The sequence below is a fragment of the Sardina pilchardus genome, chromosome 23, assembly GCF_963854185.1.
Source record: "Sardina pilchardus chromosome 23, fSarPil1.1, whole genome shotgun sequence".
NCBI lineage: Eukaryota > Metazoa > Chordata > Actinopteri > Clupeiformes > Clupeidae > Sardina > Sardina pilchardus.
This window is the reverse complement of record NC_085016.1, coordinates 13,688,449-13,701,382: the sequence shown is the minus strand read 5'-3', so window position 1 is coordinate 13,701,382 and position 12,934 is coordinate 13,688,449. Positions and strand designations below refer to the sequence as shown.

At 44.1% G+C, this 12,934-nt stretch overlaps 1 protein-coding gene across 1 annotated transcript in view; it reads left to right on the top strand.

The window, feature by feature from the left end:
* The first annotated feature begins 1,401 nt into the window (after positions 1-1,401).
* pkp4 (plakophilin 4) overlaps positions 1,402-12,934 on the top strand; it is a 48,360-nt gene continuing 36,827 nt past the window's right edge. The window contains exons 1-2 of the mRNA XM_062528190.1: positions 1,402-1,461; positions 10,744-10,856. Of these exons, the coding sequence (XP_062384174.1) occupies positions 1,402-1,461; positions 10,744-10,856 (173 nt within the window). The remainder of the gene's footprint in view (positions 1,462-10,743; positions 10,857-12,934) is intronic.

Genomic DNA, 12,934 nt, shown 5'->3' with positions numbered 1-12,934 from the left:
TTGACTTAACAGTGACTGAAAAAATGATAGATTTGACTTGCAGATAAAAATAGGAGCCCTCGTCCAGGGACTTGGTTTAAGGTTCATTTCAAATGTATAACGTCATATACAGTCCTTGGCCAGTGCACTTTTCACCATTGTTTTATCCTGACAGCAAGTGCAGTGTCTTTGGAGACGAGCGTGATTTGATCATTGTATGCGCATGTGTGTGTGCACGTGCACGTGTGTACGTGTCTTTCTGTTTCCCCTCTCCTCTCTTTTGGCAAAAGAGAACAGGTTGCCTTGTCATAGCTCTGCACGCTGTGCTGTTGGAACGTTCCGTGTTTTTGGTCAGTGTTCACAGCTTCTGGTCGCACTTGCTCAGCCGCGGCGTGACTGTGTGCTAGGGCTAATTCTGGACTCTGGGCCTGGCCACTGCTGCTGTTCCCCTGCTGCTCTGTAGGATGGTTGTGCTGATAAAGTACAGCCTTATCTGCCTTATATCTAAATTATTCATTCTTACAGAGTTGTGCTTTCTATATGTGGTTATGGTTATTATTCTGTTCAGTTTTATTTATGTTGGCATTGCTGTTATTAATATTATTTAGGCAATATGACATCACTTATTTTTAGTTAGTCAGTTATTTTTTTATTTATAATTAACACTCTTAAAAAAGGATTCTTGGGATGCTATACCTGTGAAGAACCATGCATGCTTTAAAGAACCCTTTGGGGTTTCTTTGATGAATTCTTCAAAATGGTTTAAAAGACCATGTAGAGGTATTATATATAAAGCATGCAAATAGAAGCATTTTTGGTTCTATATAGCATTTTTTCCCTGAGAGTGTAATGTTTGTTGATGTCATTGTAAGTCACTTTGGAAAAGTGTCTGCTAAGAGCCATAAACAAGCAAAACAAATGAAGCAGTAATTTATGGCTATGCAAAGCAAAAACGTGGTACAGTAGGTTTCAAAGACATTTTAGTTGCAGTGTCAGTGTTACCAATGTGAAGAGTGGTGTGCGTAATATATGTGTATTCTATGTGTGAATATGTGTGTGTGCAAGTACTAGTATGTCCATATGTTTTTCTATGTGTGTGTCTGCACCTGTAGTTAACATTCATGTTTGTATGTGTGAAAAGATTGCTCAAGGATTTAATATGTTTTGTTGAAAATATTCTTAAGGATTAAATTGTGTGTGTGTGTGTGTGTGTGTGTGTGTGTGTGTGTGTGTGTGTGTGTGTGTGTGTGTGTGTGTGTGTGTGTGTGTGTGTGTGTGTGTGTGTGTGTGTGCGTCTGTGTGTGTGTGTGTGTGTGTGTGTGTGTGTGTGTGTGTGTGTGTGCAGGGCTGATGCCATCTCCAGTGCAGAGCACAGAGGAGAGGGAAGTGCTGGGAGACTTGGAACAGTCGGAGGTCAGAGTCATGGAGGCAGAGACCACGGCCACCACCACCACCACCCTGTTGGCCTCGGTCAAAGAGCAGGTATAGGACCCTTACACACACACACACACACACTAACACACACTCACACACACACTCACACACACACACACACACACACACACACACACACACACACACACACACACACACACACACACACACACTCTTCAACGTCTTCACACTCAATCCCTGGCCTATGTATAGACACTTGTGGAAGGGTCTCACATACACGCCCTAAAACATCTTCACACACTATCACTGGCTTGTGTAAAGGAGCAGTGACACTGCACTCTCTCACACACATCCTTAGACACCTTTACACAAAATCAGCCAGTTCAAGGTAAAATCCAAAACGATTTTATATCTGAATCGTTCCATTGGCCGTTCATACTGTGGCTGTGCTCAAAAATATTTATGGTGTTTGACTTTGTATACAGTCCTGGCTTCCCTCACAAGAGACACATCAGGAGGGGTATGTTGTAATTTGATTGGCTGTTGAATATCAACAACCCTTTGTAGACCGCACCTATCTTCCACTGCAACAGAGTCCGATTCAGACCAAAATCACTAAGGGTACCTCATACATTTGAGAAGAGGTCTGCAGCTGCTTGCAGTGTATGCTTCTTGGCAATATTTTAATTGATGAGACACAATTTCACCCCGCATTACCCACTTAATTGCCATCCCTACCTTACCCCGCCCTTACCACTGCAAATCCAAATACAATTTGTCATAAGATATATTGTTTTGCTAACGTTAGTTCACTCTCAGTTATGAAGAGACCATTTTTTAGATACATAACATATATGGTTTAGTGACTGGGGAATGAACCTTGTTTGAAGGACACTGTTTCAAATTCAGAGAGTCTCTGTATCGCATATGGATGAATCAGCTGTTTTGACCCCTTGGCTCGACCGTGGGGTTCAACGAAAGGCCTAATTAGGAAATGCAAAGTATTTGCACTGAGTATGGTGAGAGTGTTTTCTCTCTGAACCTTGGATGCCCTCAGGGTGTCTCATCAGTTAAACAGAGAATTTGTGAATGAGGGTGAAACACCATCAGAATCTGGACTCTGATATGATACAGTAAAGCACGTTGACACTGAGACCTATTGACCCCTTCACGGTCCACGCCACAGGAAAATGTGCGCATATCGGGGTCAGAAAGCTCTCCATCCCCTTGAATTGTGTGTGTGAATTGACTGAAATGTCAAGGAAATGTCAAGAAAAATGCCTACTTGTGCTACTTTTTTTGTGTGTATACACACTTGTCAACCAGCAATATGGCAGGCCAGTGAATCTCGGTCCACTTTCTAACATCGTCTCTACCCATCCTCTTATCAGCTTAGTATCAGGCAGACAATTGCCATTAGCTAAGACTAATTTATTACGGTACATGTTCGCAGCCCAAGGGTGACAGTGACAGTGAACACCTTGACAGCTCAACATGCCGGTCTATTAGCCGTGCCATTTTCCTGACCCCATGCTTCGTGCGCACCCAACCTAGGCTCTGGATGTTTGTCTATTGAAGGCCTATGCAATGTTTATTTAGATGTGGTTTCAAGTTTGGAGTGATTGCTATTGTAAATGTAATGTTGACATGGTGAGATAGAATTTATCATCACATGATATTGCCATTTTTGTGTCTCTACGTCTAATTCTTCCTTTCTAATCTGCTTTCCTTTTTTAGTAAAAAAAAGGGGGGGGGGGTTACATAGCAACGTTACACTGCTACAGATTTGAATATTTTCACTGGGGCTTTATTGTCATTCATACGGGTTTAACCCTTGATCTTCCACACCCATGCCGATGCCGATGATGGCCACCCTGTGTGTCTGTTAAAATGCAGTTCAAATTGTTTGAGTTTCCTGTTGAGTCTTTGGGTGCCCTCTCTGAAGAATATTGACTTTAAATACTTTAGCGCTGTATACACAGTGGGAACATGGAGCCCATCAGGCTCTTGAGGGGATGAGACACAGAAGTGCATAAGGTCAGAGAATCACTCCAAATCCACCCAGTGGGACACCAGTGAAGCAGGATGCCTGGCCAGCCTGTGCCGGCTTTCAAGATGGCGGCTTCCTGGAACTCTTATTTTAATCTGCAAGTCAGAGGAGATTCTGACCCACAGTGGAGCCGAGTGGAGGGGGGGTGTGGGGGTGGAGGGGGGGTTGTGTGGATTAGAGAGTAAAGCCCGTCAGGCTGACGTCCCTCTGGGTCGTACCCAGCCAGCCTGCTCACAATGAACCGACCACACACACACACACACACACACACACACACACACACACACACACACACACACACACGCACTCGCGGATCTCATTTGTTCTTACTCTACCCTCAATCATGAACAGCAGACTGCTCAAACAAGATTGATGCCTGTAGGCCTTTTGAGCTCTCTGGCTCTATGACACTTTAGCATATTGCATTTATACAGTAGGCGTAGTGCTTTTCGAGGCACCCAAATTGTTTTACAGTGAAGGCGGAACCTCACTAACCACCACAAATATTTAGCACCCGGTACTTTATTTGAATGGTCATTTATAGACACTCTAAGAATAATATAACTATTCACTTAATTTTTGCTAGCTATATATTTGAACTGCCTGAATTAACTGTAAAGTAAGTCTGACCATAAACTGACCATACAGTAGCTCCCCAACACCTAGCCCTAACCCTTTGTAACAACTAACTGTATCCCAGGCAACTAACTGTATGTATCCCATGACACTTTGTCATATCTTATCTGCTTTTGATCCTGCTCAATGAGCATCGGAGGTACTCATGTCTGTTTCATGCTGTGTGTTAACCCGTCTCCTGTTTGTCCTGTCATCAATGTTTGTGTGACGCCCTCTCCTGTTACTGCACAACAAATCTACCTACGGGTATTAATAAAGTAAACTGAACTGAACTGAACTGAGGCATACACTCCAAGCCAGTCAGCACTCTTTGCTGTGAGGAGTAGGATATTCAAACTTCATTTGTATTTAGATTTAGACATCAGTGGAGTACATTTTATGGTTATGGTTATGGTTATGGTATTTGGCAGACACTTTTGTCCAAGGCGAAATTAAGATTAATAGCTAACAGCAAGTGAGGCAATCTCAGTCCGGCATTTTGTCTCTCCCCGAACACGAACACAAGGCAGATGTAAGCACTTTGAACGAGTCTGCAGCCATATTGTCCGCCTCCATCAATTTCTGTCTGGCATCCAACGCAAACAAAGAGCGATCAATAAGCAGAGGCACAGGGTTTATGATTTGGATAACCTGAAGGCAAAACAAAGACGACATTATTTATGATAAGCTACTTAGGAAAAACAAAAGACATCAGGATGCAGTTGAGCAAAGTTGGAGTTTGCTGTCTTAGCCAATGGCCTCATCCTCTCAATTATGATTGGTCTGCCGTCTAGGAGCAAGTGGAATGAATAAGAGTGTCAGAGTAGTTTTAAATAATGGTTTCTACTGAACAGATTAAACTAAACTGCAAACTGAATTATGACTATAATTTTTGTTCTTTTTGCTTTGCTGAGTCTGACCTGCCTAACTACTGTAACAGTTTTCACATTGATGATCGTGTAGGGGACATTAATGGCACAATGAGGTTAAATTGTGTGGCTTACAGGGGAGCTACACCAGATGCGTAACTGAAGCGTTCCGTTCGCGACGCGTATGTTGCAGCCGGTCGCAGCAGTTAATTATCACTGTAGTCAATGGAAGTAGCTACACCAGACGCAACAGTGGCGCGTACATTCGAAAAAAATAGACCCATCTTCCAAAATGGATTTTACGCGTCGCGAACGGAACGCTTCAGTTACGCGTCTGGTATAGCCCCCCTGTTAGATTGAGAGCAGACTGCGGAGTGAGCAGCTAAACACCAGCCGCGTCTGACTTACTGGTGTGACGTCTCAAGTACCACTCTTGTGTCTCAAGGCAGCTTGTCTATTTTAGAGGTTAAGTGGGCCCTTCTCAAAGCAACTGCTCCCAATCATTGTGTCTGTTGACGTCCAGTCAGCAGTTGCCATAGGACCATCTGCCATCTCACAACAGGTGAGAAAACAATAGTAAATATTTTAGAAAATATCCTTTGTTTGTAACACCTGCTTATCCTAAATTCCTATCACACACATGTCCAAACCACTTACCCACACAATCACTGTTCTCACTGTGTAGGGTTTTGGTTTGAAGTTCACCTGAGAATAACACAAATTAAAATACAATACAATAACTGATTGAAAGGCCACGAAGCATGTGTTGACTATTTTTGTATTTGGTGTAGCGCTTGGAGGGTCTTGGTGTAGGCGGCAGAATACACTGCTAAACAGAGTAGTACAGTATGAGATCAAAGGACATGAAGCGACAAAGCTACTGTTTTTTGTATCTTTCTCTGACAGGGTACAGGACGGCTGGGAGTTTGTAAGCGGATCTCAGTAACACATCTTTGTTTCTCTGTGTTTGGTCTTGTCAGACTGACACATGCAAACTGATTGACAGGGCTGTGTGAGTGCGTACGTGTGTGTGTGAGCGCGCGCGCGTTTGTGTGTATGTGTGTTTGTCTCTCTCTGTGTGTGTGTGTGTGTGTCTCTCTCTCTCTCTCTCTGTGTGTGTGTGTGTGTGTGTGTGTGTGTGTGTGTGTGTGTGTGTGTGTGTGTGTGTGTGTTATAACAGCTACAGTATAAGAGCTTCCATTCATTTGGAAAGGATTTCCACAAGATTTCAAAGGATCTGGAATTCTTTGCCCAGTCATTCAGAAGTGTTTGTGAGGTCAGGCACCCATGTTGGATCTAGTTCTCCACAAGGGTGTTTGATGGCATAGATAAACTGTCCTCTTCGAGCCAGTCAGGTTTTCCACACCAAACTCTCCCGACAATGTCTTTATGGACCTTGCTTTGTGCACTGGGGTACAGTCATGTTGGAACCACAAAAAGGATTTCCCTAACTGTAACAACCAATGTGACGTTGTGCCTCCACCAGCATGCCAGTACAGAGTGCACAAAGCAAGCCTCATAAAGATATGTACTGTACAAGCGATTTTAGTATGAAACTTGACTGGGTTGAAGAGAACAGGGTTCTCTACTTCATCAAACACCTTTGGGATGAACTGAAATAGACATTGCGAGGCTTCATGTCTAACATCAATGCCTGAACGTACAGATACTGTACCCTTCTGAATGAATGAGCAAAGAATTCCACAGACACTCTGAACTCTTCCCCAAGATTTGCTTACTGCAGCACAGGGGGGACCAACTCCATATTAATAACATTTAGAATGGAATACATTGAAGTTCTGTTGGGTGGTGAGATAGAGAGAGATGGAGAGAGAGAGAGAGATTACTATGGAGTAGGCTATACTTACCTTGGTCTAGTTATTACTGCATCAGGAAGTTTCAGCATGGCAGTGAATGCACTAAAAAAAAGGCCACAGGGCTCTCTATGCTATAAAAGATAAATTACCGCAATCTGGTACAAAATATTTGACAGCATAATTTCAATTTCAATTTCAATTTAATGTCGCTTATAGAGCGCCAATACATTACACATGTCTCAAGGCGCTTTACAGAGTGTTAGACATTCAAAGAGAGCCCATGAGTGACAGGGGCAAGGAAAAACTCCCTAGAATTGGAGATACATATAGGAAGAAACCTCAGACAGACCCACGACTCAAGGGCCCAACCCATCTGCCTTGGGTCAGTTACAGTACAGTCATTTGTAGTTTGAAAGTTACAATGACAATGAAAGTTCAAATAGTCCAGTGTAGGGAATAAATTGTCCATTAGTAATCCATTAGTTATTTCGGAAGGTGATGGGTCGCTGGGATCCGAGGGCCAAAGATTCGGGCAGGGAACCCCAGCAGGCGATGTTAGGGCAGTCATAGGGATGGCGAAGGCAATGGCGATGGTAGGGCAGTAAGAGGGATGTGACTTCAGGTGTGATGAGGGACAGGCACAGAGATGGTTGATGGCTGGTAATGGTTTACCTCACAGGTGAGGTATAGGGGAAAGGGAAGAGAAATAGAGTGTGTTAGTATTACTGTAAGTCATATTAAGTATTAATAAGTATATCAATGGTGATATAAATGGTTATACTATAGAGGGTTTACAAAACGCTTTTACACACCTCTTTTGTGGGGACAGGTGCGTAGGAATAGGTTACCCAGTTAAACCCGAAGAGGCATCCCGCACATAATCCAGCCTATTGCATATGGAAGTGAGGTCTCAGGTCCACTTAGTATGAACAAAGTGGTGGATGCATCCAACTGAAGACCCATGAGCTGAACCCTGAAATTCCTCTAAGCCAGCTGCTTCTAAAGCTAACTTCAATAGAATGCACGCACGCAAGCAGGCACACACACACACACACACACACACACACACACACACACACACACACACACACACGCACATACACACACTTTTTTATTTGCTACTACTTTCCATTCTGTATTCACATTTCTGCTTAAACCCATAGTATATATCCTAGCCATGCTAATAAAGCACTTTGAATTTGAATTTGAGAGAGAGAGAGAGAGAGAGAGAGAGAGAGAAAGAGAGAGAGAGAGAGAGAGAGAGAGAGAGAGAGAGAGAGAAAGAGAGAGACTGACAGGGAGTCATTGTAGTGAGTGCGATCAGAAAGAGCAGGCGTCGGTCATCATGGGGATGACTGGTACTACTCACACACCAGTGCACACAACCGCTGGCCATCACAGCCACTCCAGAGAGACGTCCACACGCCAGGGCAGACTTGACACTGTGTCCATTGTTTTGACCTCTGCGCTCTGCCAAACACACACACACACACACGCACAATCGCTCAATCGTACAGACACACACACACACACACACACACACACATACTGTATATACACACACACACACACACACACACACATTGACATGCATTGACATGTATGTGCACATGCATTCCTCACTCTCTGTGAGGGCTTTCAGTGAAAACGTGAAGATGAGACCCATATTAAATGGAATATATTCACTAAGCCATAAATGGGAGGAAAAAGCTGTGTGTGTATATGGGCTACACTTTGTAAATTATGGACCATTAAACACATTATATATGACAAGGGTTTGCTTGTATTACACTTAATCTCTTGGTAATTTACAGACATATTTCCAGCAACTGATGGTTGTTTGTATGGATGCGTGAAGAATATGAACACCATAGTTTATTGTTTACTCAACAATTCAGACTGTGTGTTATTGTACAAAGCTCAGTAGCCCGCTGATTCATTATCCATCTACTGACCTCTCCTCCTTTTAAACACTTTATCGACGAATGAGCACACTTGTTTCCTCGAATGGGATTTTATTAAATTGTTTGGCCCTGTATAGGGTGGAATTCAGATTTTGCTGTGATTTTGTCATCACCATGGTGATTATTATTATTGGTTACACCACGACAGTTAGCTTCAGCCTTGCGTCGTGATTAGATGAAAGATTTCTAATGAGTTGCGTTATCTTCCAATACTGTCCATCTGCCCGTTACCCAACACATTAGTAATAGGCCCCATTGATGAATACACAGATGTCATCTAATATCTATTCACATAAGTTAATTGTTCTACGGGCCATAATTATGAAAAAATCATACCAATTATTGCACACATATAATCAGTCTTTATTCTGGGCAAACTGGAATCCACATATTGTAGCATATGTTTTGGGGCTTTTTATGCCTTTAATTGGACAGGACAGTAGAGATACAGACTGGAGGTGAGTGGGAGAGAGAGTTGGGTTGGGATCCGGAAAGGACCACGGGGCGAGAATCGAACCCGGGTCGCCGGCGTGCGGTGTCCAATAGCCAGTCGCGCCACGGCTGGGGCCCACGTAGCATATGTGCGTATCCACATCTGGCACAGAAATCCAGCCTTAACGCCGCTGTGTTGGAGACTACAGTCGCTCTGTTCTACACCGTGCTCCCTCTTTTCATTCTGCATAAAAAAAAAGAAAGAAAGAAAGAAAATCTCTCTTTTTGACCCCCACAGAGGAACTTTTCAACTTATGTGAGATGCCCTGGCATTAAGTGTTTATCCTGGCCGTGGCCTACTTTCCCCCTGTCACGCTGTCCCCCCAGTTGTTCGTCAGAGCTCGCGCTCGCTGGCTCACTCGCTCACTCGCGCTGGCTCTTCCTCTTCCTCCCTTCTCTCTCACACTCAATCTCACTCATGATGGGTTTTTTTTTTTTTTGTTCTGAGGGATTTAATGTATGCAGGCAGGGATTTCACCACAATACTGTGTGCCTTTGGATTGTGTAAATACGTCCACAAAGATTAAAGTAGTGCCTGCAATTTGTGGCTCTGCAAAGCAAAAACGCCTGCCGCTGTTTGCAGCTAGCGGTTGTTGCAGCAGCACAAACACAACACACATATCAACAACAACAAGAAACGTCAATGAACATGAACTGCAGTTTTGGGGATATTTAATCTTGTATTGAATTTGGGAGCAAATAAATATGGTTTGTTTGGAAAATTGTTCCCTTCAGAAAAAAGGAACTTGTGAATTGCATTTGTGTTCCATCCGAGAAGTGATTTATGAACACAAGTTGGATGTTAAATTGCTATGATTAAATGGCTCATCCCCTTTAATTTGGTGACTCACCAGGTGTATAAAGCAAACGTCTCTTTATATGCATTTTTCTTGTTCCATATTTTTCTGTGTTTCATTCTAGTTTCCTGTTGCTATAATTTTCACTTTGAGGGCACTGTATTGAAGTTACATTGGTATTACAGTCAGGGCTGGAAATGTTGATGTTGACTGGTATTTAGCAGACGGGCTAAAGTCTAAAACAGCATGGACTCAAAACGAAGAGAATCAAGCCCTGGCTGACCGATTATCTAGCGAGTCTACTGCTGATTCATCATGACTGTGTAACAATGTGTGCCTGCATATGGAAACACATATGATAGTCTTCATTACATTATTTTATTTATCACTGAATTAGACTGAAATAAAGACATATAGCACATATACAGCAGCCTATATCATCAGATCGTGCATCCTAATACAGCCATACTAATAGACAGACATATACAGTATAACATGAAATAAGAAAGCATGGTTTCTGTTGCTGGGTACCAAGTCCCCATCTGATCCAGTTACTAATTCATTTGACCCAGGTGGTGCCTGACTTATCTGTTCTGTATTTGAGACTTAACTCAAGAATCAGTAAATTATTTACTTAACCTTTTTAAGATGTTTTATTAACATGACTCTAATGTAAAATGAAAGTGAATTTGAAAAAAAAATGCACTTGTTGAGATGGTGTTTAGGGATCCATTGTTTAAACTTTGATGCTTTGTCCTGCTGTAGGAGTTACAGTTCGAGAGGCTGACCCGGGAGTTGGAGGCGGAGCGTCAAATTGTGGCCAATCAGCTCGAGCGATGCAGGCTTGGAGCGGAATCACCTGGAGCTGCTAGCATCAGGTATTGCATAAGTGTACTGAATTCACATGAGAACTACAGCTCCCATGAGCCTCTGTTTTCGTCTTCCATGGTTGATAGTGATTAAGCGCTTATAGTGATCTGGCCTGAGGGACATCAGAAGGTTGTGAGTTCAGTCCCAAGTGGTACCATCACCGTGCCTGTGAGCCATGCACTTAACCCCAAGTTGCTGCAGGGGGACTGTCCCTAGTGTCAGGCCTGACATTTATTATTGCCATTACCCACAACACAGTACATCATAGAAGGCCCATGTGCTCATCATAACTGAAACCATCAGCATCCCTAACATTTAGACACATTGCACAACTTGATGGAGACTCGTGGGCCGATTGTACACTCTTGAGTCTAGTGCCAAAACAAGCTAGTGAAACATCACAAACATCACATTCACGCAAATATGCATAGCTTTGGCTGTATCACTACCACACACACAGGCACACACACATGCACACACACACACACACAAAAGCATATACCGTACACACATACTTACTCCCACACACACTCTGTAGCACTCCCACACAAGCACAACTGTGGCATTGTCTCACCCCGTTGTCTGGCTGCCAGGCTGTGCTGTGCTGTGCTGTGCTGTGCTGTGCTGTGCTGTGTTGTGCTGTGCTGTGCTGTGTTGTGCTGTGCTGTGCTGTGCAGTGCTGTGCTGTGCTGTGCTGTGCTGTGCTGCGCTGTACTGCGCTGTGCTGCGCTGTGCTGTACTGTGCTGTGTTGTGCTGTGCTGTGCTGTGTTGTGCAGTGCTGTGCTGTGCTGTGCTGTGCTGTGCAGTGCTGTGCTGTGCTGTGCTGTGCTGTGCTGTGCTGTGCTGTGCTGTGCTGTGCTGTGCTGTGCTGTGCTGTACTAGGCTAGGCTAGGCTTAGTTGGCTAAGCTACGTAGACAGGGCGCAGATTCTGTAGCTGCAGGCTGGGTTGGACTCCATGCACCCATTCAGTGTTGCCGCTTGGCATAATGGCTGATCACAAGATGTTATGGGTGTGCTTGTCCCGAGCCTTGGTCTGCTGCAGTCCCCCCAGCATGCTGGGCCAGCCTCCATCTGGCAGAATTAGTCTTCTCCCCTCTGTTAGCAGTCAGGGGAAAGGCACACTCGCACACACACACACACACACTGACACACACATTCACAAGCACGGGAGAGGCGGTCAGACCTGCCTCTCCGAGGTAACCGGGAGGGTTTCGAGATGCGTGTTGGTGTATTTGGAGCACTTGTAAGTACCTTTGTGTTTTTGCATGCGTGCTGAGTAGTAGCAGGGCAGATTGTGTTGAGAAGGGGCCCAGAGAAAGGGCATTTGGGCAAACTGTGCTAATTGATTGTGGTTGCACTATGTTTGATGTGGAGTCTGTGCTGACATGCATGACCATTTGAAGCGTATATGCGTATGTGCATTTTATTTTGGCTATTGGCATACTGCATGTGTGTGTGTCTGTGTGTGTGTGGATAGATGTTGCACTGTGAGTAAGAAATGTGTGTGTGCGTGTGTGTGTGTGTGTGTATCTGTGTCTGTGTGTGTGACTGTACAGTATGCGTGCGTGTGTGTGCCTATGTTCATGTGTGTGAGTGTGAGTGTGTCTGTGTCTGTGTCTGTGCGCGCGTGTGTTCTCAGCTGCCTTGTTACATCATGCCCCGGTGTCTGAGGCAGTGCTGGTGGCGTTTGATCAGGTGTAGGGATAGCAGGCTTGTCAGCCTCTTTTAGCGTCCGTGGCGTCCCGTCAGAACTCGACCCCTGACCTTCAGTTGGACTGACTCCTGCCTCCCACTGAGCCCTCAGCTGCTTCCAGACCTCCTGGTGGCCATCTCTCTCTTTCTTTCGATTTTTCTTTCTTTTTCTCTGTTTCTCTCTCTTTTTCTTTCTGACTATAGTATCACATTCTGTCTTTGTCTCTCTCGGTTCATTTTCTGCTTCTTTCTCTCTTTCTCTCTCTCAACAGAATCAAGCATACTCTACTCTTCGCCTCAACAGTATTGATATTGTTTTTGTTCTCAGTTTCAACCCTTAAGGGCTGTTTTGCATACTCTAATGTGCACAGACAGTCACTCACTGACAAACA